The sequence below is a fragment of the Pelophylax lessonae genome (genome assembly GCF_965119305.1).
Source record: "Pelophylax lessonae genome assembly, chromosome: 13".
In the NCBI taxonomy this organism is placed as follows: Eukaryota; Metazoa; Chordata; class Amphibia; order Anura; family Ranidae; genus Pelophylax; species Pelophylax lessonae.
In genome coordinates this window covers 182,142,391-182,167,456 of record NC_138780.1, presented here as the reverse complement: position 1 = coordinate 182,167,456, position 25,066 = coordinate 182,142,391, and the positions used below count along the sequence as shown (strand labels likewise).

The 25,066-nt window shown below is 44.3% G+C and overlaps 1 protein-coding gene across 5 annotated transcripts in view; it reads left to right on the top strand.

Annotated features, from left to right (window-relative positions):
- Nucleotides 1-644: 644 nt before the first annotated feature.
- Nucleotides 645-25,066, top strand: part of CEP128 (centrosomal protein 128) — a 327,084-nt gene continuing 302,662 nt past the window's right edge. For all 5 annotated transcript variants that reach the window (XR_014224748.1, XM_082242498.1, XM_082242499.1 and 2 more), the window contains exons 1-5: nucleotides 645-808; nucleotides 3,457-3,543; nucleotides 12,465-12,585; nucleotides 19,176-19,300; nucleotides 21,592-21,683. Coding sequence is in view for 4 of the 5 variants with exons in the window: in XM_082242498.1 (XP_082098624.1) it covers nucleotides 662-808; nucleotides 3,457-3,543; nucleotides 12,465-12,585; nucleotides 19,176-19,300; nucleotides 21,592-21,683 (572 nt within the window). In the remaining variant the exon portion in view is untranslated. The remainder of the gene's footprint in view (nucleotides 809-3,456; nucleotides 3,544-12,464; nucleotides 12,586-19,175; nucleotides 19,301-21,591; nucleotides 21,684-25,066) is intronic.

Here is a 25,066-nt window from a genome sequence, read left to right as displayed (position 1 = left end):
CAAATTCTTACTGCCTGTTTAACCCCTTAACCCCCCTAAATACCACATAAAAGCAGTTGGGACAAAGGCGCTGGCCTGACAACCCCCAATGTGTGGCACCCGGGGCCGAGCGCTCCCCCCTTTCCCCCCCACCATTGGTATGCCACTGGCACCTCCCCCGAATCCGGGGACATACTTGGTCTTGGGACAGTTTCCTCAGTCCGGGGACTGTCCCCGGAAACTGGGGAAATCTGGTCACCCTAGTCTAGATACATTTGGCATGTGTATTCTTTCCTGAGTCTTGGTGTGCATTTCTTCTAGGTCTGTGCAGTAATCCCAGCTTCCTGTAATATAGACCAGACGCTGCTGCTCTCTTCTTGTGCAGGGTAACTAGTCTTGTGTCTGCCCCCTCCTGTAGTTTTCTGCAGGCAGCCTATAAAGGGTGAAGCTGCTGGATCCCTCCCACAGCTCTGCCCAGGCTATGTACGTCACAAAGATTATGTCACTACTACTTTTACAAGATAATATCTAGGTTTGTAAAAACATTTGGTACGCACAATATTGATTTTTACTCTTTGTTGTTATTGAAGAATATATTTATATCAAAGTCTTTTTTTTTTTTGTGCCTGGTGGTCAGTTTTAATAGTTATGCCTCTTCACTCTGCAGTAACCAGAGCCAGTCATGGCAGATTCATCCAGCGACTCTGACACCTATCTACGCAGTCGAGCCAGCAGACACGGCCCCCTTCGTGCCACCCACTCACACGGCAGGACCGGAGCGGCAGCAGAAGTATCGAATAAGATTCATAAGTTGGCCAATACACTGCAGGTGCTTGATGCTGTAGTCCACCTGACATCCAAATCTTTCCTCTGATATAACATTACACTCCACCCTGACATCCAAATCTTTCCTCTGATCTAACATTACACTCCACCCTGACATCCAAATCTTTGCTCTGATATAACATTACACTCCACCTGACATCCAAATCTTTCCTCTGATCTAACATTACACTCCACCCTGACATCCAAATCTTGTCTGCACCTTCTCCTGTACCCAGACTTTTTTTACCTTCTTTCTCCATTCCTGCATTTCACCTTGACATCTCCCATTTCTACATCATCATATATCCCTCCACTCCTCCCCTCCCCTTCTCTCTCCCCCACCCTCCCCTCCTCACCTTCTCTCCACTTCACTGTACCCCACCCCACAATGGCATCACCCACCTCTCCTTTCCTTCACTCCACCCACCCTGACTTCATCCTTTTTTGCTCCTTTTACTTTCTCTCCACTCCACCTTGACAAAGTCCTACAGTCCCATATCTCTCTGCTCCACACTGACATGACCCTTCACTCCCCCCCCCCCACCCACCCAAAATCTCTACACTCTTCCCCTTCCCTTCTCTCCACTTCACGCTGACATTCCCACTTCATTCAACTCCTGCCCTTTTCCCTGAACTCCACCCTGATATTGCCCTCTCCTTCCTATTTGTACACTCCACCTGGACATCACCCTTCCATTCACAATCTCTTTTCTCCTCCTTGATATAACTCTCTACAGCACTCTCCCCCCTCCCCTTTCTTTCCACTCCACACTGACATCATCCTCACCTCTGCATCTCTCCACTCCACCCTGACATCATCCTCACCTCTGCATCCATCTACTCCACCCTGACATCTTCATCTCTGCATCCCTCCACTCCACCCTGACAACATTCTTACCGCTGCATTCCCTCCACTCCACACTAACAACATTCTTACTTCTGCATCCCTCCACACTGACAACATTTTTACCTCTGCATTCCTCCACTTCACCCTGACATCATCCTCACCTCTGCATCCCTCCACTCCACACTGACATCATCCTCACTTCTGCATCCCTCCACTCCACACTGACATCATCCTCACTTCTGCATCCCTCCACTCCACCCTGACATCATCCTCACCTCTGCATCCCTCCACTCCACACTGACATCATCCTCACCTCTGCATCCCTCCACTCCACACTGACAACATTTTTACCTCTGCATCCCTCCCCTCCACCCTGACATCATCCTCACCTCCTGCATCCCTCCACTCCACACTGACATCATCCTCACTTCTGCATCCCTCCACTCCACACTGACATCATCCTCACTTCTGCATCCCTCCACTCCACCCTGACATCATCCTCCCCTCTGCATCCCTCCACTCCACACTGACATCATCCTCACCTCTGCATCCCTCCACTCCACACTGACATCATCCTCACCTCTGCATCCCTCCACTCCACACTGACAACATTTTTACCTCTGCATCCCTCCACTCCACACTGACATTTTTACCTCTGCATCCCTCCACTCCACACTGACATTTTTACCTCTGCATCCCTCCACTCCACACTGACATTTTTACCTCTTCATCCCTCCACTCCACCCTGACATCATCCTCACTTCTGCATCCCTCCACTCCACACTGACATCATCCTCACCTCTGCATCCCTCCACTCCACACTGACAACATTTTTACCTCTGCATCCCTCCACTCCACACTGACATTTTTACCTCTGCATCCCTCCACTCCACACTGACAACATTTTTACCTCTGCATCCCTCCACTCCACACTGACATTTTTACCTCTTCATCCCTCCACTCCACCCTGACATCATCCTCACTTCTGCATCCCTCCACTCCACACTGACATCATCCTCACCTCTGCATCCCTCCACCCCACTCCAACATCATCCTCGCCTCTGCATCCCTCCACTTCATCCTGACGTCATCCTTATTTCTGCATCCCTCCACTCCACACTGACATGACTCTCCCCTTTTCTCCACTCTACTCTAACATCATCCTCTACTCCCTATCACTACACTCTAACATCGCCACCCTCTTCCTCTGTGCACATCACCCTCCCTTTCTCTCCACTCCACCCTGACATCACCCTTCCCTCTCAATCCATCTACTTTACCCTGACATCACCCTCCCCTTCACTCCACCATGACAGTCTCCACTCCGCTATTGCTCTTCCCTTTTTTCCACATCCCCCCAGAAATCACCCTAGGGCCCCTATCTCTCCACTCTACACTGGTTTGCACCTTTTCTCTCCACTCCTGTTCTTTCCAGTGGGATGCCCCCCCACCTCTTATGATAAAACAAATGTCTTATACTTGGATGTCTGTTCTCAACATGCTGCAGTCACGCACTCGATTCATAGTAAGGAGGATGAAATGCCACTAAATGTACTAATAGAAGATAAAGTCTACATCTACCTGAATCCTCGCTCACCCTAATTACAGTACATCCATTTACATTTCCTCACCTCCATCTTAGTTCGCTCCCTAATTACTGCACATCCCGTTATATTTCCTCACATCCACCTTAATCCTCTCATCCTCCTAATTACAGCACGCCCTGTTATATTTCCTCACCTCTAATCATCTCATTTACAGCACAATTATCTTTCCCATTAAAATATATTGTCTTTCCTTCTAAGGACACCAGTCGTAATCTGAAGCAAGTGGACGAAATGCTCGGCCAGTACAGGGAATATACCTCTGACCAGACGGAAGCCATCACATCGGTAAGTTCTGGACAGATGCTGATCTGATGAGTTTGATTGATAGGGGGACACTCAGTATTAGTCTGTATGGATGCATTAAACTAGGTTCTTTATCCAATGGAACCAGCACTGTAACTTGGGACTTGAACTCATTCACTGCATTTATATACAAGGACATATACAACCATTTAGATGCTAATATGCTTTATTCTACACTCTTGGAAGGTCAGTGGATACTGATGTGCTTTTTGAAGTTCACAATATAGTTCCTGTGAGGTAAGGACTATACTATAAGTGGGGGTTCACTCACTACATATGTAAACCTCCTCTGGACCAGGACTAAAAGTTACATGAAATGGGGAGAGGAATACATCCATGTGAGGGAGGTAAGGAGCCACGTATCCCTATTTAGGAAATACCTTATACATATAGTTCACCTCCTTTGAAGCACAGGTGTTCCAATCTCTATTCACAAGCTTTTTATCTGTTCCCTGTATCTCATTGGAACAAATTAATCAGCTTGATTGAACTAATAAATCCTTTCCTGCAAGTTTATTGCAACAGCCTATGAATGAGGCATATATATATATATATATATATATATATATATATATATATATATATATATAATATATATATAAATAAATATGGCCGAATTCCTTTCTATGCCAAGTTGAATTTCATAAGGAAGCACACCGATTAAACATGTTTTTCATACTACCAATGATTCTATGAAAGAAACTTGCCCTTTCCTCCACAGCATATGAGTGTTCGTTACCCTACAGCTGTCTATTGAATGGCCTTCCTTCTTATAAATACACATTAGAGGGATGGCCACCCTTTATAACTAGGAAGATGATTGGCATAGGAATACAGTATCTATATTAGATTGACTAGCCTGTAGAGTCTTTGAAGTGATGTCAGAACATCAACGAGCCTATTTTTAGGAGCAGGTTAGGCTGGTTTTCTGTTTTTTAATGTCATGTGATGTGTTTTTTAAAGATTTTTTGCAATAAAGGTTGATTTTTCTATGTGAATGGAGACAGCATCACATCCGTTATTATTCATTAATTACTCTCTCTCTCGTGTCCCCTGATCTCTGAGTCCACTAGGACCTATTATATGATAGAGCCCCTTTTTTCCTTTGCACATGTATTTGCACACTTGGGTAGGGGTTGACAGTATCCATTTTTGAGTTGTGTTTTATTTCTGTTGTATATAGTGGAGTTGCTCCCCCACCCGTGTACAGGGTTTGGTCGCTGGAAACCTTTTGAGGACTTCATTGTGCTGCTTTTTGTTTTTTAGTTTGATTGTCCTATATGCACAGGTCATAACTCAAGGCAGAATTATCTAAACCGATCCCTCCCTATTCCACCACTCCAACACTTGCATGCCTTTCCCCTCTACCCTGATGTGACGGACGCAGGTATCAGATCCCTGCCCTTATCACTAACTCATGACAAAGGACCAGCCAATCTCACACCCTGCCCTCACGTAACAATGCCACTCTCAGCTGCACCCTGCACAAGATTTTCCAGCTCGCGGGACCACAATCTAGGTGCCAGCAGGCTGAGAGCGATTGTCACCGGGCCAATTAAGCAATTAACCCTTTCAATGCCACCACCTCGGTTTGTTCTGAGCCCAGAGGAAGCTCGTAATTTTAGAAATACCAATTATGATTTTAGAATAATCGTTTGTAACACACACGGTCACCACAGGCAGGTATGTTCATAGGATTTATTCTATACAGTAGCACTCTTCAAGAGACAGGTTCTTTGTTGGCTTGCATTAAGAGCTTAGGGACAAGGTTAACACTTTTTCAAAATATATTTTTAATAATGAAAACGTCAAAGTTGATGCAAATAAAATATTTACAGAAAAAGGTGGTTCAAAGAAATAGAGACACAATTCAGCAATTAGAAAAATTAAGGTAGAATTGAGAAGGAATAATACTTGCATTCAATGTCCTGAGTGTTATTAGAGTTCAATCGATTAACCAGGGGTGATCGGTTCTCAAACATGATAGATGTTCCTTCTTGATGTTACCATGATAACTCTCCACTGGTTAGGAGCCTGCCCTTTTTCTCTGGGATAAAAGGGGTATTGACAGATGCCCCTGATCAATTAAAACGGAGTGGCAATGGGCTTTCCTGGGGTTATGACAATATCGTGTCCCTCCTCTTTGGACAGGTTTTTTTTATACCACTATTCATATCTCGAAATATGTATTGGTTACATTCTTTAAACTGATAGTTTATCATTCAGCATGTAATTTTGCATCCAGGGACACCAAACACAAAATTTGTCAGATAATTTGTCATCCAGGGAAGATATGACCGCTATCTTCTATTCTATATGTGATAGGGTGGTCATGCATGGTCTTAATTCGATCAGTATGACATTTCTCATCCAAATATATACTTATTGTTAATGTGTCATCATGTTCCTGTCTGCATTTATGAATCGTGTGTGTATTAAGTTTTTAATGAACAGCTGGTTATCCTTAATGGATTTGTTCAAAGTTTTAGGACAGGCCTGTTTTGGAAGAAACAAACATTCTGCCAGAGCTCAATTAGTGGTTTTATGTCTCTGAGTTCAGATAACGGTTCTTTTGAAGCGTAAAACATATGCATTCCGCGAGTTAACTGAGGTGGGGAGAATATCATTGGTGTATAACTGTTCTGTCTGTCATAGGTGACCTGTAATGACTGAACAACATGGCTGCTTGCGACAGCCTTTTGTATATCCAGTGCAGGATATAGTTACACCTGACATAACCCTCCCCTTTTTCTTTCCACCTGACCTCGACATCACCCTAGTGTCCATGATCCCTTCATTCCACATAAACATTCACTACTCCTGCCTTTTCCCTAATGCTGACATCACTACGCTCCTTTCCTCTACTTCTCTCCACTCCACCATGATATCACCTTCTTCTCTACTTAATTACAGCATGTTCCAAAGTTTCACTTTAAAAGGACCTGTCCTAGGTATCATGAATGACAATGTGTCTGCCCCAGCACTTGCACAACTTCTAAGATTCAGGCAGAGACATCCTCCAGACCTGGATAAGTTTTTGCTCCCAGGTAATGACCATTCTGACAAGTTTCCTTTTAACTCCTTAATTGACATGTTTAGAAGGAAAATTTGGGTCATTAAACAACTCTCAGCTGTAGTTTGTTTACCATACCTTATCTATGTCCAGGTTTGGTTCTGGGTGAGAAGTTTTTGCTTTAATACATATGTAGTAATGGCACATACTGTGTATGGGATGTGCAGGTTTTCAGGAATGTGTGGCCTGGGCAGAATATAAATTAGTGGTGGTCAATTTACTCAATGTAGTGGGCCCCAATGCTGCCCTGATATCACAAAAGGACCACACATAAAATTCAAGGTATGTAATGCTACAAACAACTGTGGACACCCCAAAGTAAATGGTCAGGGACTACAGACAGGAAATGGTAAGAGATTGGGGATGAACTACCAGATCTGGTCAGAGACTGCAGAGACACTGCAGGAGATGGTGAAACTGCAAATGCAACTGGAGATGCCCAAGACTGTAGACACTATTGGGGATGGCCAGGGGCGGCAGGCGTGCGATAGGGAAAGGCCAGGGGGGGCAAACGTGTGACGGGGAAAGGCCAGGGGCGGCAGACGTGCGACGGGGAAAGGCCAGGGGCGGCAGACGGGGGACGACCAGGGGCGGCAGACGGGGGACGACCAGGGGCGGCAGACGGGGGACGACCAGGGGCAGCAGACGGGGGACGACCAGGGGCGGCAGACGGGGGACGACCAGGGGCGGCAGACGTCCGGCGGGGGGCGGCAGACGTCCGGCGGGGGACGGCCAGGGGCGGCAGACGTGCGACGGATGGCTAGAATTTGGAGGACTTGGTAAACCTAATTGTCATGATAGATCCTTTACATATACTGCATTACATATCACACTACATATCTTGCATTAGGGACCCCTACATTCCCCTTAAAAATTAAGACAAAATATACAAATTAATGGACCGCTCGGAAATAGTAAAGAAGGCTAAAACTTTTATGGCGAACGGAAAAGAAAAAATCAGCTCCACTCTCTGATGCTTTTGAGAGGCATAGATTACTTTAATCCAGCCCATTGCAAGAGTGCTTTCTCATGGGATATTGAGCTCCAAGCAGAAGCCTAAATCTAATGAAAATGTCTCCTCCTTTGGGTCTGAGTGAACACGTAGGCAAACATTGATTATTAACTGCTTGGGCCTGAGACCTGCATGTTGGGTGCCAGGGATGTAGGCGATAGTCAATGAAGTATGGCTAAGACACTGCGTACGGCTTTTTAACTTTCTTCTGATTGAGAACAATTTGTGTTAGGGCTCTGTAGATTGCAGTGCAGTCATCTCCTGTTCCTGATCTTTAATTGCATTACTTGTCCTAATGTCACCTCCGATGAGCGTCAGTCCTGCACACTAATACGGCAGGTCCCTGGCTCCCTTTATACCGCCAGCGCACTCTCCACAGCCCAGTCTTGTCAATGCTGTTTGGACAGCTTTCATAGGGCTGACCTCCTGCGGGTAATTAAAGGGACCAGATAACGGAGGGGAAATAAGCTGCAGTCTGTAATTAGCTGTGATAATGAACTGCGTAGGAAGTGCGCTCGCTGTCTCAGAAGGCTGAGTGAGGGGGCAGGTGACATTCCACCGGGCAAACAGTAACACAATGTACCATCCTGAGAGCACAGCTTCCATCAGATTCGCCTCTCTGTAAATTACACAGAATGCTTTGAGATGTGTGTGACCTTTTTTTTTTTTTTTTCATCTGAGTGGATGTTTGTTTTTTTTTTTTTTTTTAAGCTAAAATTAATTATAGGATACATTTGTAACAAACCTGATGGGTATTCTTCATTTTTTATATATTGAATTGAGACAACCAAGCAGCACCCACAATTTTATTTCGTTTTATAGGGTCAGCCTGCCCAAAAGTGTAAACAACACAGATTGTTGGAGTAGGGTAACACATGCAGCTTTACAACACTCATTTGGTGCTGGTTGCACTTGTTGGATGGGTGCAGCTTGGTGTGCAGCTTGGTGTGGTAGGCAGAAAACACTCAGAGACCCGTTTCGCAATGAATGTTGTACTGCAACAGCAATTTAATAGTATAAACAGGCCCAGCGGGGGAAGCTCACCTGTCCAGTGCAATTTACAACTTGACAGCGGACAGAAGACTCAGGGATGCCGACAGCATCTCCCACGAGGAGTGAAGTGAGGCCTGACCAGTCCGACCCAAAAGTGAGGCTTCCTGAAGAGGTAGTTGTAGAGCCTGCGCTCTCCCTCCTCCAGCAGAACCTTTCCTGTCCCTTTCCACTTCACCTGACAGACGGGGAAGCTGTCACTAACTTGTCAAATCCCATCAAATGCATCAAGCCCGGGAGCCAGGATCCTAAAGTGGATGTAAACCCCATTCATGAAATTTGACCTGGGCACATATATCTGTAGTGTTTGTTTATCGCTCTGCAAAGCCCTAAGTCCTGTGTCTTTCTGTTGCTCCATTCCTCTGTTAGCATGATAACTTCTGACAAGTTCTCCGACACAGGAGATAAAAGCAGCTGGAAATTTGTGTTTGGGTGGGTGCATAGAGATTGATTAGCAGAGAGCTGGTCTATTCGCACCACAGCTCTGCATGTTTCTTCCTTCCTCTGCCTATGTGGTGGGGGAGGGGGGTGTGCCTTTCCTCCAATCAGCTGTCAGTGTATGCCAAGACTCCACACACAGTGCTGGAAATTCTAACAGGATGATCACGATTTAAGCAGTGTAGAAAGCTGAAGACAGCAGATATACAAATAAAACGTATATATGGAGTTTTGTTTCATCTCTGTGTATCATCTGAAGCTGATCACTTTGCTGGGTATGTAGCATTCTCCTAGGTAGTTGCTAGAGAGGGAGAGTATAGTTTTTGGATCCTGTCTGCTTACCAGAAGGATTGCAGGTAAATCTTTATTGTTCTCTGCCTACCAGAGAGCAGGATCTGCTAGTGAGGTCTGCTCAATATGCTCAGGCGCAACTCTTGTCTTGTTTGTCTGCAGTGTTTCACACTGGTCCAATAGGGAGGCATATTGGACAGTGGGAGGAAACCTGACAAATGAGGGCACAGGCATTTAGCACAGCCCTGGTGATTGGCAGAGGAAAGTCCCTTGGTGCCTGCTGGGATACTGTATAAATGGCAGGAGCACATGTGCTTGGGGTCTTTCAGCTGGAGAGCGGAGTCCCGGAGGGAGGGGGCAGCTGCCTCCTCCTCTGTAGAAGTTGCCATGCGCCTCAGGTGGTTGACCCGAGGGCCTAAAGAGTCAGAGAGGAACTGAACCCAGAGGTCCTGTAAAGCTGACTGGAAGGGAGACACAGGAAGGATTGGATTCTGCATACAGTGAGTACAGATCTGTGTAAAGGGGCCTGACCTGAGAGGGGCCATCTCTGCAGCTAGAAGAGTCAGTGGACGGGTGTCAGAGAGCATCTTGAAGATAATGTAGTTCAAGTCTATTGCTGGAGAAAGAGCAAGGAGACCTAACCCTTTCCTGACTTGTGGCAGTATGGTCAAAGCAGTGTGACTGCTTCTACAAAGCAACCTGGTGAGGCCAAGTGAGAGTTGTCCTTATCAACTATATATAGTTCCAGTTGGAGTATCCCACTATTACTTTCTCCCATTCAAGTTCCACAATAAATACTAAAAACCAACACCCTTGGACGGTTTAAGTAACGAGCCATTGGGAGTAAGGATGAATGTGTGAACTGTACCTTAAGTGACTGTCTGCTGGTAATCAGAGGAGGTCCAACAAGTCATCACACAGCAAGCTCTACGAGGACAGTGCTACAGGTATATATGAGGGTTTACATCCACTTTAAATAGACTCTTCATGACCCAAGATGGCCACCAAAATAATATGGGGTGCCGCATCCAACCGGATAGCTGCCTCCTTTTGACTGAGAAAACCATAGAGGAGCCAAGTTCCTCCCAACTTCCATCCCCATCTGCATTGCCGCTGCGGTTGAATGCCACCTGCAGTGGAGAATATAGACTGCATCTATCTGCATGCCTAAGATGTAACAATAAATTTGCCTACTGTAGAAGTAACATTTTTAAACTGAATGAAAAGAAATGCTTTCCTGCTAGTTGCTTATACATCACTGACTGATCTTTGCAACATTAGGGCCTACAACTTATACACCGCAATCTTTAGAATAAATAAAACCTCTTTGCAGCATCAGCCCACAACTTATACACAGCAATATATATATATATATAAAAATATATATAAAATAAACGAGACCTCTTTGCAGCATCAGGGCCTACAACCGATACACAGCAATATATAGAATAAATTGGACCTCTGAGAAACTCGCATGTATAGTGAAAATAAACCTAAATCAAAAAAGCAACAGATGCAAAAAAACTAATACAACAAATTTTACTTGCAGAACAAACTGTGCCATGTGCAGAGTATAAAGTATCCAAATCTAAGGCAATATTGTCCAGGAAAAAGTAAACTGTTACCATAACCACTATACCTGTTAGGCCTTATGCATAATGTGTATGAATTTACATAGGATTTCGCTGGCAGCAAGATCTGCTGATCAGTGTGTGCTACCGCCACTGTTTACACATTGTTGACCTATATGTTAGTCCCGAGCAACAGTGGCCAATAAAGTTAATTTTCGGTGTACACTGAATGTAAATGTTGCCCCAAAGGTTGCAAGCATAAAGTAAAGTGTACGGGCAGGACTTTACACAGGATGTTGCTGCGGCAAGACCCTAGGTAAAATAATAGATCTTGTGTGCACATGGCGTAATAGTTACAGTAACCTAACTAGAGGCAAAACTTTTTTTTATGTTTTGGATAGAGTGGATGGCGATTAGAACACCTGTCAGTTTTTACTGCTGTCTGTGCCCCCGTTAGGGAGATTAACCCTCTCTTAATGTTCTGTTTACCATAATCATTGAAAATGAAAGTAACAGAAAATCCCAAATTTTGGGTTGTCCCCAGAGAAGTAAGAGGGGAAATCTTCCAATGAGGACACTAGTTTTGGTGACCTTGGGGTCCCCAATGAATTTCCCTAATTTTCAGGGATGTCCTCCCACTTCCTGTTTGGCTATGGGACAGGAAGTAAAGGGAAATCTCTGCTATGGCAAAAAAAAAATCAGACGGGTTATAACCCTCCCTTACTCTATTCAATATGGGGAAAAAAAAAAAAGTTTTGCCTGTAGTTCTACTTTAAAGTGGTTACAGTGAGAGTTAGGTTGCTGTTTCTAGGACATAATCAACCAAGCCGCTCTCTTCGGTCCTCCCAAGACCTCCTGCTTTCTAGCTCCCTTGTCACCTCTTCCCATGCTCGCCTCCAGGATTTCTCCAGAGCTTCTCCCATTCTTTGGAACTCTCTACCCCAATCTGTCCGACTGTCCCCTAATCTATCCATCTTTACAAGATCCCTGAAAACCCTTCTCTTTAAAGAAGCCTACACGGCTACTAACTAATAACTGTTTCACTTGCTCCATCAGCTCATCCCCCACAGCTATTGCCTTTTTGTATCAATTGACCCTCCCTTTTAGATTGTAAGCTCTAATGAGCAGGGCCCTCTGATTCCTTTTGTTCCAAATTGTAGTGTAACTGTAATGTCTGCCTTCATTTTGTTAAGCGCTATATAAATCCTGTATAATAATAATAATGTCGTTAAAATGTGTTTATATACTGTATCTATTCTGGATGTTGTACAGTTTTCCCCCTTAAGTGAGGGCTTTGTAAAATATATTGCTGTATGGTGTGTGATAAAATAGGGTATCCTAACTGAGATTTTCACTACTGCTGCTATTACAATACTTAATTCAGTCTTTAGTTTTCTAAGCTCCACATCCTGTATATAATGAATTCCTATAACTTTACAATCTTTCCTATGTTTCTCCTCCTATACAGCTGAAGGAAAATCTGGAGCAGTCCATCGACCATCTTAGAAGTCAGCGACTGTCCCGTCTATCTGGAGGAAGGAGCGCCTCTCTGTCCAGCCTGTGTGCCAGTGATCTGGAGGCCCCTGCAGGTCTGTCTGCAATATATTGTCTCGTCAACCCCCCCCCACACACACACACACCTGCTGAACAAACACAATTTTTTCAACAGTCCAGTTTGAGAGGAGTTAAAGCGGAGTTCCGGGCACAAAATCGATATTATATTTTTTTTTTTGTGCCCGTCCGCTTCTACACCTTCACCTGAAAAGGAATTGTATAGTTAGGTTTTTTTTTTTTTATTTACTCACCTTGTAATTGAAGATTGAAGATACTCACCTAGTCTTCACTTCCTCCCTCTGTGCCGCGGCTCCGTCATCACTTCCGGGCTTGCACTGATTCCTGGGAGCTGAACCTCATCGCTCCCAGGAATCAATGCGACGGCACCGGCCCCGCTCGTCACTTCCGGGCGACGCCGCATTCCCCTGCCAAACAGCTTCTGGGCATGCCCAGAAGCTGTGGAGGAATGCGGCGCCGCACCGGAAGTGACGAGAGGGGCCGGTGCAGGCGCATTCTGGGAGAAGAAGACGCGGAAGAAGACGCCGAAGAGGACCGCGCCGGCTTCAGCTGCCCACAAGAGAGATGGAAACGCTGTGGAAAAAATTTTATAAGTGAGTATTTCTTCTAGGTAAGTGCGAACCGGGACAGATCAGAGGCTAGCCATTGTGGAATGTACTAGCCCTGACTGTCCCGGGGGTATGTTTGTTGAAAAATGATTTCTGTGCCCGGAACTCCGCTTTAATCACTGCGTCGACTATTGTTAAATTGGAATGGGCCTGGATGGATTACTAGATCGACTCCTCATAATAGCAGAGATTTAACCAAAAGGGGACACTCCACTTGTTCGCTGACCCCCGCTCTCACTTCCTGGTAAGGTCACCGCGTGGCCATCTACGTCATTTCCAGCCCCTCCTCCTTCCCCACCACTGCCTTCTGGGATACACAGAGGTCCCAGAAGACGGTGGGACCGTTCAGAAAGCGCAGCGCGACTCGTGCATGCACAGTAGGAAACAGGCTGTGAAGCCACAAGGCTTCACTTTGTTTACCTTACTACGGATGCTGACACCTGCACCTAAAGCCAATTGATGAATCGGCTAGGGGTGCTGACATCACTGGATCCCTGGACAGGAAATATCATATTAAAAGTCAGTAGCTAAAGTATTTTTAGCTGCTGGCTTTTAACTTTTTTTTTTTTACAGACTGGGACTCCGCTTTAAATTGGAATAGCCATAGATTTTGATCGATCTATGGCCAGCTTTAAATCCGCAATAATCTTTTCTCTTTTTTGGGGGCCCCCAAGTCGGTTATGCCATAATGTGCTAGTATGCACAGTATATTAGCTCATTGCGACAGACTTGCCTGTTAAACCAAGCTCTCCAGCGCTGCGCTGCAAAGGAGCCAGTGGGTTACCGTTGCTTTCATCTTCACTCGGTCTTCCTTCCTGGGTTCTGTGCCTTCAGCAGCTTGATTGGCTGGGTCGTGATGATGCATGCACTCGGGAGTCACATTGCAGCGGCACAGATCAGGGCCATAATGTTCACTGAGCAGCACATTCGCGGCTCAGTGTACTTGACCGCCGACAAGCAGGAGGAAGCATATCTGACAGAAGAGACCGATAGGATCTCTTCTGTTCTAAATATCCTGTCTGTCAGCAATTTTTTTTTTTTAAACAAAAAGTTTACTACTACTTTAAAGTGGACACGAAAAGATAACATAAAGCTATGTCAACAGTCTTGCTGGGATTAAAAATAATTTGATAATTTATTTCCTATGGAAAATGCTATTTGTGGCTCCCTACTGTGCCATTTGTTTAGCATATGGTCCAGGTTTTCTGCTGAATCTTCTCAGCTAAACTTTGATCCTCCCTTCCAGCAGAAATTGCACAAGAAAAAAATTGTAAGCTTTAGGTAATCGATGGCTGCGTGGATAGCCGTGGATGTTTGCGGTCAAACTCTAGTTTAAGTGTACAGGGCTCGATGACCGCAGCCAGCTGTTTACAGGTAGAAGAAATGGTTGCAGGAATCAGAAGAATCCTGTTGTCATTTGCACCGGGGCTAATTTCCAGTGTGAATGTAGCCTTACTGTCCTTTTTGTGAAAAATAAAATTTATACTGCACTTCTTCAAGTCTTTAGGTTCTCACACCATCCTAATGGCCTTTAAACCATTTCACGGACCCTCTGTGATGCTCACATGAGAGAGCTACCTCCAAGTGCTCGATCCTGGATAACCTGGAGTCCAGTGCTCCCAACACATATTGGGGGAGATTTACTAAAATTGGTGCACACAGAATCTGGAACAGCTCTGCAAAGTAACCAATCAGCTTTAGGTTTTAGCCCACGTTCACATTGAGCCAATTTGACATGTCAAATCGCATGCCAAATCAGAGCCTATTGCCGGCAATGGCACCGTCCAAATTGGTGCGACGCTAAATTTCAGGCACATGCTGGGATACTGTATAAATGCCAGGAGCACATGTGCTTGGGGTCTTTCAGCAGGAGAGCGGAGTCCCCGAGGGAGGGGGCGGCTGCCTCCTCCTCTGTAGAAGTTGCCATGCGGCCTCAAGTAGCCGACCTGAGGGCCCAAAGAGTCTGAAAGAACTGAATCCGGAGGTCTTGTAAAGCTGACTAGAAGGAAGACCATGGAAGGATCTGATTCTGCATATAGTGAGTACAGATCTGTGTCAAGGGGGCTGACCTGAGGAGGGCCATCCCTGCAGCTAGAAGAGTCAGTGGACGGGTGTCAGTAAAGGGGATGCTAGAGAGTATCCTGAAGATAATGTAGTTCACCAAGTCTATTGCTGGAGAAAGTGCAAGGAGACTTAACCCTTTCCTGACATGTGGCAGTATGTGAAAAGTAAAATTTATACTGCACTTATTCAAGTCTTTAGGTGCTCGCACCTTCCTAATGCCCTTTAAACCACTCCAGGGACCCTCTGTGATGCTCACATGAGAAAGCTGCCTCCAAGTGCTGGATTCTGGATAACCTGGAGTCCAGTGCTCCCAAAACATATTGGGGGAGATTTACTAAAACTGGTGCACAAAGAATCTGGTACAGCTCTGCAAAGTAATCAATCAGCTTACAGGTTTTAGCCCACGTTCACATTGAGCCGATTTGACATGTCAGATCGGCACCATCCAAATTGGTTGCGACGCCGAATTTGCGGCGACGCACGATTTCCAAAAGTACATGGAGAAGAGGGTTTGGATCTTTAAGTGAGGCTCATATAATAATGTGCCTCCTATCACTATTTTTGGTGAAACAAGAAAGAAGGTTTGGGACTTTAAAGGAGGTGCGTGACTGACCATTGGTATATTGCATATAAACATAGTCTATATACATATACAAAAAGGATGAATATGTAATAAAAACAACAATTTTATTGAATGATATAATCAGCAGATGGTAACAGTATTACATCCTAGTTAGAACAATTCATCAGATAACTTTTATACATAGATGGTACAGTTGAGCCATAGCACACTTGTAAAGGTGTAAAATTTTGGTTTAAAAAAAATCATGATAGTATATATCCATAATGGGCATACATTTATGTAAAGACAAACCTCTGAACACATGATAAAATGACATCCTAATATGCTCTAGGTGTTTGTGAAATTCACTTCCTCAGGAGCAGGCGCAATCCATGTATAAATCAACTCAAACTGTTAATATAAAAGGATCCTGCGAGCTACTACGACCAGTACTATTTCAATCAAGCCAGCTGCAAGCACTGATCACCATCTTGCACTGAAGTGTATAGTGCCATAATAAAACAAACCTTAGTGCTGCGCTAAATAATATCATATAAAACAATCGAAAATGAATGAATAACAAAAACTGCTAAAACCTCAGTTGTGACAAGTGTGTGCTATACTATAGATACCATGTGAATTATTAATACTTATATATAATGATATAATCAGATGCTTCTTTAACCACTTTCCGACTGCGCACAGTATATTTACTGCGGCAGTCGGCCCCGGCCAGGCAGAGTAACGTAGATCTACGTCACTCGCCTGTCACTCCTTCTAGAGCCAATAGTGGGCGGGCGCACGCCCGCCGAGGCTCGTTCGCGGATGAGTGCGGGAGTGTGACTGGCGGACCAGATGTCCGCCGGTCACACTACGATCGCCGGTACAGCGGGAGAAAGACAGAGCGGCTTATGTAAACAAGCCGCCTGTCAGTTCTCCCTGTGTAAAAATGAAGATCAAACGGTTCTACTATGTAGAACCGTTGATCTTTTTTTTTTACACCAATAGGAATGTCCCACATTCCTATTAGAAGCACGCCCCTAGGACACACTTAACCCCTCCCTCTCCAATACAGTTAACCCCTTCCCTGCCAGTGTCATTTTTGCAGTAACAGTGCATATATATAGCACTGATTACTGCAGTAATGTCACTGGTACCCCCATAAGTGTCAAAAATGTCAGTCAAGGGTCCGATCTGTCCGCCGCAATGTCGCAGTACCGCAAAAAAAATCGCAGATCGCCGCCATTACTCGTTAAAAAAAAAAACACCAACAATACACCAATATTGTTATTTTTGCAAAAATTACGCTCTTTTTTTTGTTTATAGCGCGTGATCAAAAAATCGCACAGGTGATCAAATACCACCAAAAGAAAGCTCTGTTTGTGGGAAAAAAAGGACGTCAAATTCGTTTAGGTACAGCGTCGCACGACCGCGCAATTGTCCGTTAAAGTCACGCAGTAAAAAATCGCAAAAAAAACCCTGGTCTTTTAGCAGGAAAATCCTCCGGTGGTAAAGTGGTTAAAAACATAAATTTCACAACTTTGCAAATTTTATGTAAATATATTGTGATGATCCTTCCTGCCACTGACATCCCTGTTGTATAGGTTTTGCCTCTCCCTGGCCTGGGGATGAGCATCCAGTTTGCCCCAGTACGTACTGCTTGTCTCTTCACTCCTCCACAGCACCGTTGCAATGCCAAATACGAAGAAAGAATTCAATAGTGCTTATATATATATATATATATACCCTTAAAAGCATATCTTTATTAAAAACAATAGTATGGGTATCCACAATTTGCCAGTCCTTCAAGCGCACCAGGAATATCCCCTGATGAAGAACTGTGACCCTGTGTCGATACGCATAGGGGAGGGGCAAGGACAGTGACGGCACCCGGCGGCTAGACAGAACCAGCTCCCAGGAGTGTAGACGTGCAGGCATGAATGAAACTGCTGTTGGAGGATACTTTGTATGTTTAGACTGGTGTGCTGGAACCACCGGCAAAATGTGAGTAACCCATACTATTGTTTTTAATAAAGATATGCTTTTAAGGGTATAAGCACTATTGAATTCTTTCTTTGTATAAGGCACTTCAATGGTGCTGTGGAGGAGTGGAGTGAGGAGACAAGCCGTACGTATTGGGGCTAAATGGATGCTCATCCCCAGGCCGGGGAGAGGCAAAAAGGCGTTATTAGACCGAGCTTGGGTGCGAGGTCCCATCATTTGAGGTGAGAACCCAACTATAAGGGGGGGAGCACTCATCGTGGTGGCACATGGGTGTGTTCATTTAACTGCATGAAAGGAGAAGGAAGAGTGAGCACCCTATACAAAACGGATGTCAGTGACGGGAAGGATCATCGCAATATATTTACATAAAATTTGCATGGTTGGGGACTTTGTTTTTAAAGAAGCATCTGATTATATCACAAGTATTAATAATTCACATGGTTTCTATAGTATAGCACACACTTGTCACAACTGAGGTTTTAGCAGTTGTTGCTATTCATTAATTTTTTATTGTTTTATATGATATTATTTAGTGCAGCACTATGGATTGTTTTATTGGAACACAAACTTACCACGTGGTGTTTAGGATTAAGGGTCTTCCCCGGGAACTATGGGAGCAGTGCCTATGTACATCGGGCTAGTATACAAGGACTGCAAAAAGAGTGTAGATCTTCATTGAGGGATCCAAATAGAATTCTTATGTTGTCTGATAACTCCATAGTAGCAAATAGAATATCAAACAAGCCCAAAGAAAGTGCAGAGACAGTTTCCCAAAAGTAGTTTCTGCACTATTGGCGACTTTGGGGGGCGATTTCAATAGACATCTGTGCAGGAACCCGCACAGATGTCTGTCAAATCGCCCCCAAAGTCAGACTAAAATCCCGGTTTGAAATTCAAACCCGTTTCAATGTGTGTGAACCTAGGGTTATTGTCGAAGCTTAATTGAACAAGCTGAAGTTAGAAGCTGATTGGTTACTATGTACAGCTGCACCAGATTTTGTGTGCACCAGTTTTAGTAAATCTTCCCCATTCTGTCTGAATGGGCTGATGGTAGTGAGGTTGATTTACTAAAACTAAAGTGCAAAATCTTGTACAGCTTTGCATAGTAACTAATCAGCTTCTGACTTCAGCTTGTTCATTTAGGCTTTGACATGAAAACCTGGAAGCTTATTGGTTTGTATGCAGCTCTGCACCAGATTTTGCACTCCCCAGTATAAGTACAAAAACCCCACTGTGTCTTTAAAGTAAATGAAGGGACTGTCTGATTTCACACAATTGCTCCGTTTTGAACAGCATTACCATTTCGCTGTTCTGTTGTCTGCACTCGTTCATTAAACTGTTCCCTACGTTTTTTTTTTTCCTGTCTTAGGATCCAGAAACCGACGCTTTCAGCCAACCTCTCCACTTAAGGACTACACAGATGTGGGAGTTCAGCAACGGCGTCGTTCTCGATCAGCAGTGCGTTTTTTAGATGAAGTGGGGAACACTGAGCATGTGAGACAATATAAAATGATGAATAATAAAATGGCTCATTGGAACAGTCCACATTGCCATACAGGCATCAATAGGATCCAGGCCTTTACCTGCCAAATGTCACCTACATCTTTTTTTTTTTTTTTATTAGGTTGTATATGTATAGTGTTACTGAACAGAACTTGTATAAATGAAGCACAAAACCATTTAAGCAGATCCAGATCAAACCCTCATTCAACAAACAGGTGATAATCTCTGTTTGTAAAGCTGCATACTGCTTTCTATTTAGCCAGTAGAACTTTATTGTTCAAGCAATGACAGAGAAAATTCACCCAAGTCTTCAGTTTAACATGTTTCATCCTGCTCCGGAGGTAAAACCTTAGAGCAATAGCTAATCCAATGTGTCAGAGGGCAGATGTGGGTGGAGTGTCTGTCATTATATGAAAAATAAAGTTTTACTGTCTAAATTGAAAACGTTTCTATGTATGTCAGGAGTGGAGAGGATGGAATTAGCTGGTGCAAACCTGGGAGCGGTTTAGATACAGGGGAGTGAAATCCTAAGCAGATGGTAAAGCATACATAGTACCAATTGATTGTGCGATTTCCTTTAGATTTACCAATAACTGTGTAATGTGAAGGGCTACCTAAAAAATCAGATATATAAAATATATTTATGGATTCCCTTTAGATGTATCAATAACTGTGCAGTGTGGAGGCCCACCTAAAACATTATATATATATATATATATATATATATATATATATATATATATATATATATATATATATATTAGTATTTGTCTATCTGTCTATCTTCATAGTGGCACCTTATATCTGTAAACTCATCTGATTTATAGGAGAGAGTGCTGGCCCAGGGGTGCATAGCCATGACTTGTACCATGGGGCTAGCACCCTCTCCTATAAATTACAGGAGTTTACAGTGAAGGTTTCTGGGAATGTGATGGCATTATCAGGAGGCCAACAAGGAAGGAAAAAAGTTCCAAGGACTGCACATGACCCAAAACCCTCATATAAATAGTGGAAGCAGCCTCAGCCTAGACTCCAGGCAACACCCTTGACATGTTTCGTCCTGCCCATGGGACTTAGTCATGGGAAACTGAAATAGATTCCCCTGACTAAGAACCGTGGGCAGGGTGAAATATGTTGGGGGTGTGGCCTGAATGGAGTCCAGGCTGAGGCTGCTTCCACTCTACATGAGGGTTTTGTGTGATGTGCGGCTCTTGGGACTTCTTTTCCTTCCTCATTGATTTTTATGGAGCGGAGACAAGCTCTTTCCCTGCCTGCACTCCCAGAGGTTATCCGCATATAAGAACCTACTAGAGCTTGAAGCTGCACCTTTAATTTCTTTTTATTATCAGTAGGCCGAAAGGAGATTGTATGATTGCTGCACAAAGAGTTTTTTTTAAAGTTTATTTTATTACAGACCTTTATGTAGTGCCATCAAATTATGCAATGCTTTACAATACTGCAAACGCACATCAAGATGCTTGCAGTCTAAGGTCCATATCTGGCATGCATATATACACGCACACACATACAAGGGCCAGTTTAGACAAGAGTTCACCTACCAGCATACCTTTTGTGGAATGTCGGAGAAAACGAATGTATGCAAAGGAAACCCACACAAGCACAGGGAGAATATGCAGACTTCATGCAGGTAGCGTCCTGGTTGGTATTTGAATCTGTAAAGCAGAATTGCTGACCACTAAACTTCTGTGCTGCCCCAAAAGAACTGTTGGCAACATATTCCTGCCTTCTAATGGGCCATTCCGACTTACTGGAGGTCTAGTAGAGGTCCTATGTGCAAGCGAGGGAATGGGACCCTTAGGTCATCAGTAGGTTGCCGTCTTGCACATGAATAAAATGTGGGTCTGAGCCCCTATTTACCACCAATATGATGATACTTACCACAGAAGATCCGCATATGTGATTGTAATTGGTGACAAAAGTAAAGGCATAGAAATGATTATTATTATTATTTTTTTAGGGCTGATTGTGATACATGTTTCTTTTATAGTTGACATACTTGATTGTAGGATGACTTTGAAAAATAGGTGGATTTTAAGTCTGTCTACACTTCCTCTATCTCATCAAATTTCTAAATGGAACCTAAAAGCTGTAATACATTGAATTGTTCTCAGGCTGAAAAAAAAAAACACTCTGCATGTTTATATCCACTAATCTATGGCTGTCATTTCTGTACATGTGTGGGCCTATACCGACAGATCCTTTATATGATCTATCGATGATGAGGTTTTGTTTAAGATGCTTTTGGTTCTCTTGTGTTCCAGCTTCATTCCCTCCATCAGTCTCTTCGAGATCTCGGCAGCGATCAGCTACGTTTAAATGATGATCTGGGCCGTGAGCTTTCGCGGAGAAACAGGTACTCCTTTTCTGTAGTGCAGACCGAAATCTTAGTTCCCCCTTCTGTAAATTTACAACATTATACCTGTCAAATCTGTCTGTTGGCCCTCAAAGTGTCTGGCCACCATTTTTTTCCTGAATTGTATTTATTTGCTGTATATATTAAAGTGTTACCTCAAAAATTCATATTACACATATGTGTTCCTTTCATGTTGGTTGTAAATGTAGCCTGTTTTGTTCAAACCTTCATTTGCTCAGGAATAACTGGCGATCCTGTCGGATGCCAATCTTTACTCATTATGACCATGCCAAGTACAGAAGCAGATCAGTGCTGGCATGGTCAGTTTGAATCTATCAGCTCCTAATCGGTGCTAGAGGATGCTGTCCTGATGAGCTTGCGTACCTGTAGCCTCTTAGTCAGCCTGGTTCACATGCCCCTCTTGCTCATTTTGACTGACTGGTTCCTCGCAGGAGTCTCACTGTCCGAACTGGCAGCCTGTCGTGGATTGTACTGTGGAATGCAATGCAGTTTTTTCCCCATCAACCCATATTGCATATTACTGCCAGGCCCCCTGCAAATAGTAAGCACTAGATACACAAGCTTTATTTGAAGAAATGCCACTTTATGGGCAGTTTAGGAATGATTTTTAAGTTACCCGCTGTGAATTAAAAAAGAAAAATGTTAAAATCCAAAAGTATTTCCTAAAAGTGTGGGAGGTGGTTGGGGGGGTCAATTCCACATGAAAGCCCACATTTAAACAGTCCTGACTACTATAGCAGCCAGGACTGTGTTTTAAAATCCCTGTCTAAGCCTGCCACTTTTTTTTTCTTCAAATGCATTGATTTATTTAAGAGAAGAAGTTTTTATAAAGTATACAAGTTTCAACAAAATAGAGGAAAAATAGTATCGTGAAGCAAAGACAACACTGTAAGGCTCGGTTCACACTGGGGCGACTTGTCGCTCCATTGACTCCGACTTAGAAAAAGGTTCCCGCACTACTGTTAAAGAAGTAATTTGCAAGCCGCACTGAAGTCACGCTGTAAGGGGTGGCTTCAGAGTTAGGTGACTTTGAAGCCTCCCCAGTGTGAACCGAGCCTAAGAGTTGTATATGCTACAGCATTGTAAATAATGCTTATGAAGAAAGAGCCCCACTAGGAATGGGATCCAGGGAGGATCCCAGGCACCCAACCAAGCCAGGCGTATCCCAGGCGGCCAACCAAGCCAGGCGTAAGCCTACAATACATAATAAGGTGTGTGTCAAAACAACAAACTGAGACGAACTCTAGAATACCGTATGTAACATAGAACCCAATGGGTGTCATATAAGTTGGCATCCGAGGAGAAAACGGGTAAATGAGGAAGGGATGGAGACAAGTGGGATTTGCGTCGGGCAGGAATGGCAGCAAAGACAAGTACATAAAGGAAATTCCCACCCAATGAAGGAACTTTATATATCAGGCAGGGAAGACCCTTAGGATGTCTCTAAATTGGAAGGAGAGGGGCCAGTCAAAATTTTGTTCATACTCTGCCGTTAACATGGTTACAAATAGTTGCATAGTTTGTCCGGTCAAAAAAAAGACATCTAGTTCAACCAATAAAAAAAAAAAAAAAAAAAAACATACTATCCCATATACACAATCCTTTACCCACAGTTGATCCAGAGGAAGGCAAAAAACCCAGCAAAGCATGATCCAATTTGCTCCAACAGGGGAAAAATTCCTTCCTGATCCCCCGTGAGGCAATCGGATATTCCCTGGATCAACTTTACCTATAAATGTTAGTACCCATTATTATTAGTATTATTATGTACATTTAGGAAATAATCCAGGCCTTTTTTAAAGCAAAAGGTGTAGGCGAAGTCAAACCAATAGAACCTTTTTTTATGGAATTTGAGTAGTCCCTTTAACCACTTAGCAAAGTACCTATACCTCGCTGTCTACCTCTGCCGGCTCAGCAGAAGCCTGTCAGTAAATCCTAGACAATGATTCGCGACCAGGACATGCTGATTGGCTGTGTACATTCACAGCCCAGAGCTTTTTGTTGACATTCAACACAGAGCTCTGTACACAGGGACCAACCTCTGTGTTTCTCACCCCTGCAATACAGGGACGAGAAACTTTGAGATCAGTTAATAACAGCAGCACACATTACACATAGGCGAATATTTAACCCCTTGATCACCCTAGATGCTAACCCCTTCCCAGCCAATGTCATTAGTACAGTGACAGTGTATGTTATCAATGATCACTGTATTAATGTCCGTGCCAGTTAGTCCGTTCCCACCAGCGTCAGTTTGTGTCATATTGTCCACCACACTATTGCAGTCCCATTATAAGTTGCTGATCGCCTGGTGGGGGCGCCTGCCAGGGCCCCCCGCCCTGCCTGAATCTGTCCTTGAGGCCTAGTCTCCCAATTCTGGGTCCCGGTATGCCTCGTGGTGCCGCCATTTTGTTGTAGCCTGTGTATTCCTATACACGGCAGCCATGTTTGTGTAGTCTGGCTGCCATTTTCTTGTGGTTTGCCATTGCAAATTGCGGCAGCCATGACAGTGGAGCCTTGTGAGCGGCGAGCCTTGTTGGCGATGGGAGCCCCTCCTTAACCCCTGGTGTTGACTTCTGGATCATTTAGCTTCCGGATCTCCGCACGTGTAGTGCATATTCTCCTGGTGGTGGCAGGTGCCTGTGTCGGCGGGTGAGGAGTCTGGTGGGGTCCTCTCCCTCTCTGCTGAGGATCGCTCTGTGCCTTGTGATTGGCGACTGGGTGATGCTGCCAGCGCGGTGGGGGTTGTCCCTTAGCAGTGTGTTACACTTTTTTTGTGAGGTCCCCCTATTGACTCATGGAGTCTTTGGATCTCCCCACCCGATCCCCTCTTTGAGGCTGTGGTGCCCTCTGGGTCCCAACCAACCATCCATCCATGCACTGATGGCTTTCCTGGAGTCCCTTGTGTCCTGGGGAGAGGTGTCTTGCATGTGACGGGCTAGCAAAAAGACCGCCTCCCAAACCCCCCCCGCCTTCCCCTGCCTCATCTCATCTGCCTCATCGTACCTTTTATACAGGGAGTGCGCCATTTGGCTCCTCCGAGAAGGTCCCCGCTACTGCTGTGGGATCTCAATTTGGTATTCTCTGTTCTTCAAAAGCCTCCTTTTGAGAACATTCGGGATATTTCTCTGCTTTCGTCGTCTCAGAAAGTTTCCTTCTTGGTGGCTATTACTTCCGCTCGCAGAGTATCTGAACTGGCGGCGTTGTCCTGCCGCTCACCTTATCTGGTGATACACAGAGATAAAGTGGTACTTCGACCTAATCAGTCTTTTCTTCCTAAAGTTGTGTCTGATTTTCATCTGAACGAAGACATTGTGTTGCCTTCACTCTGCCCTAAGCCCAAACATTCTAAGAAATTGGCG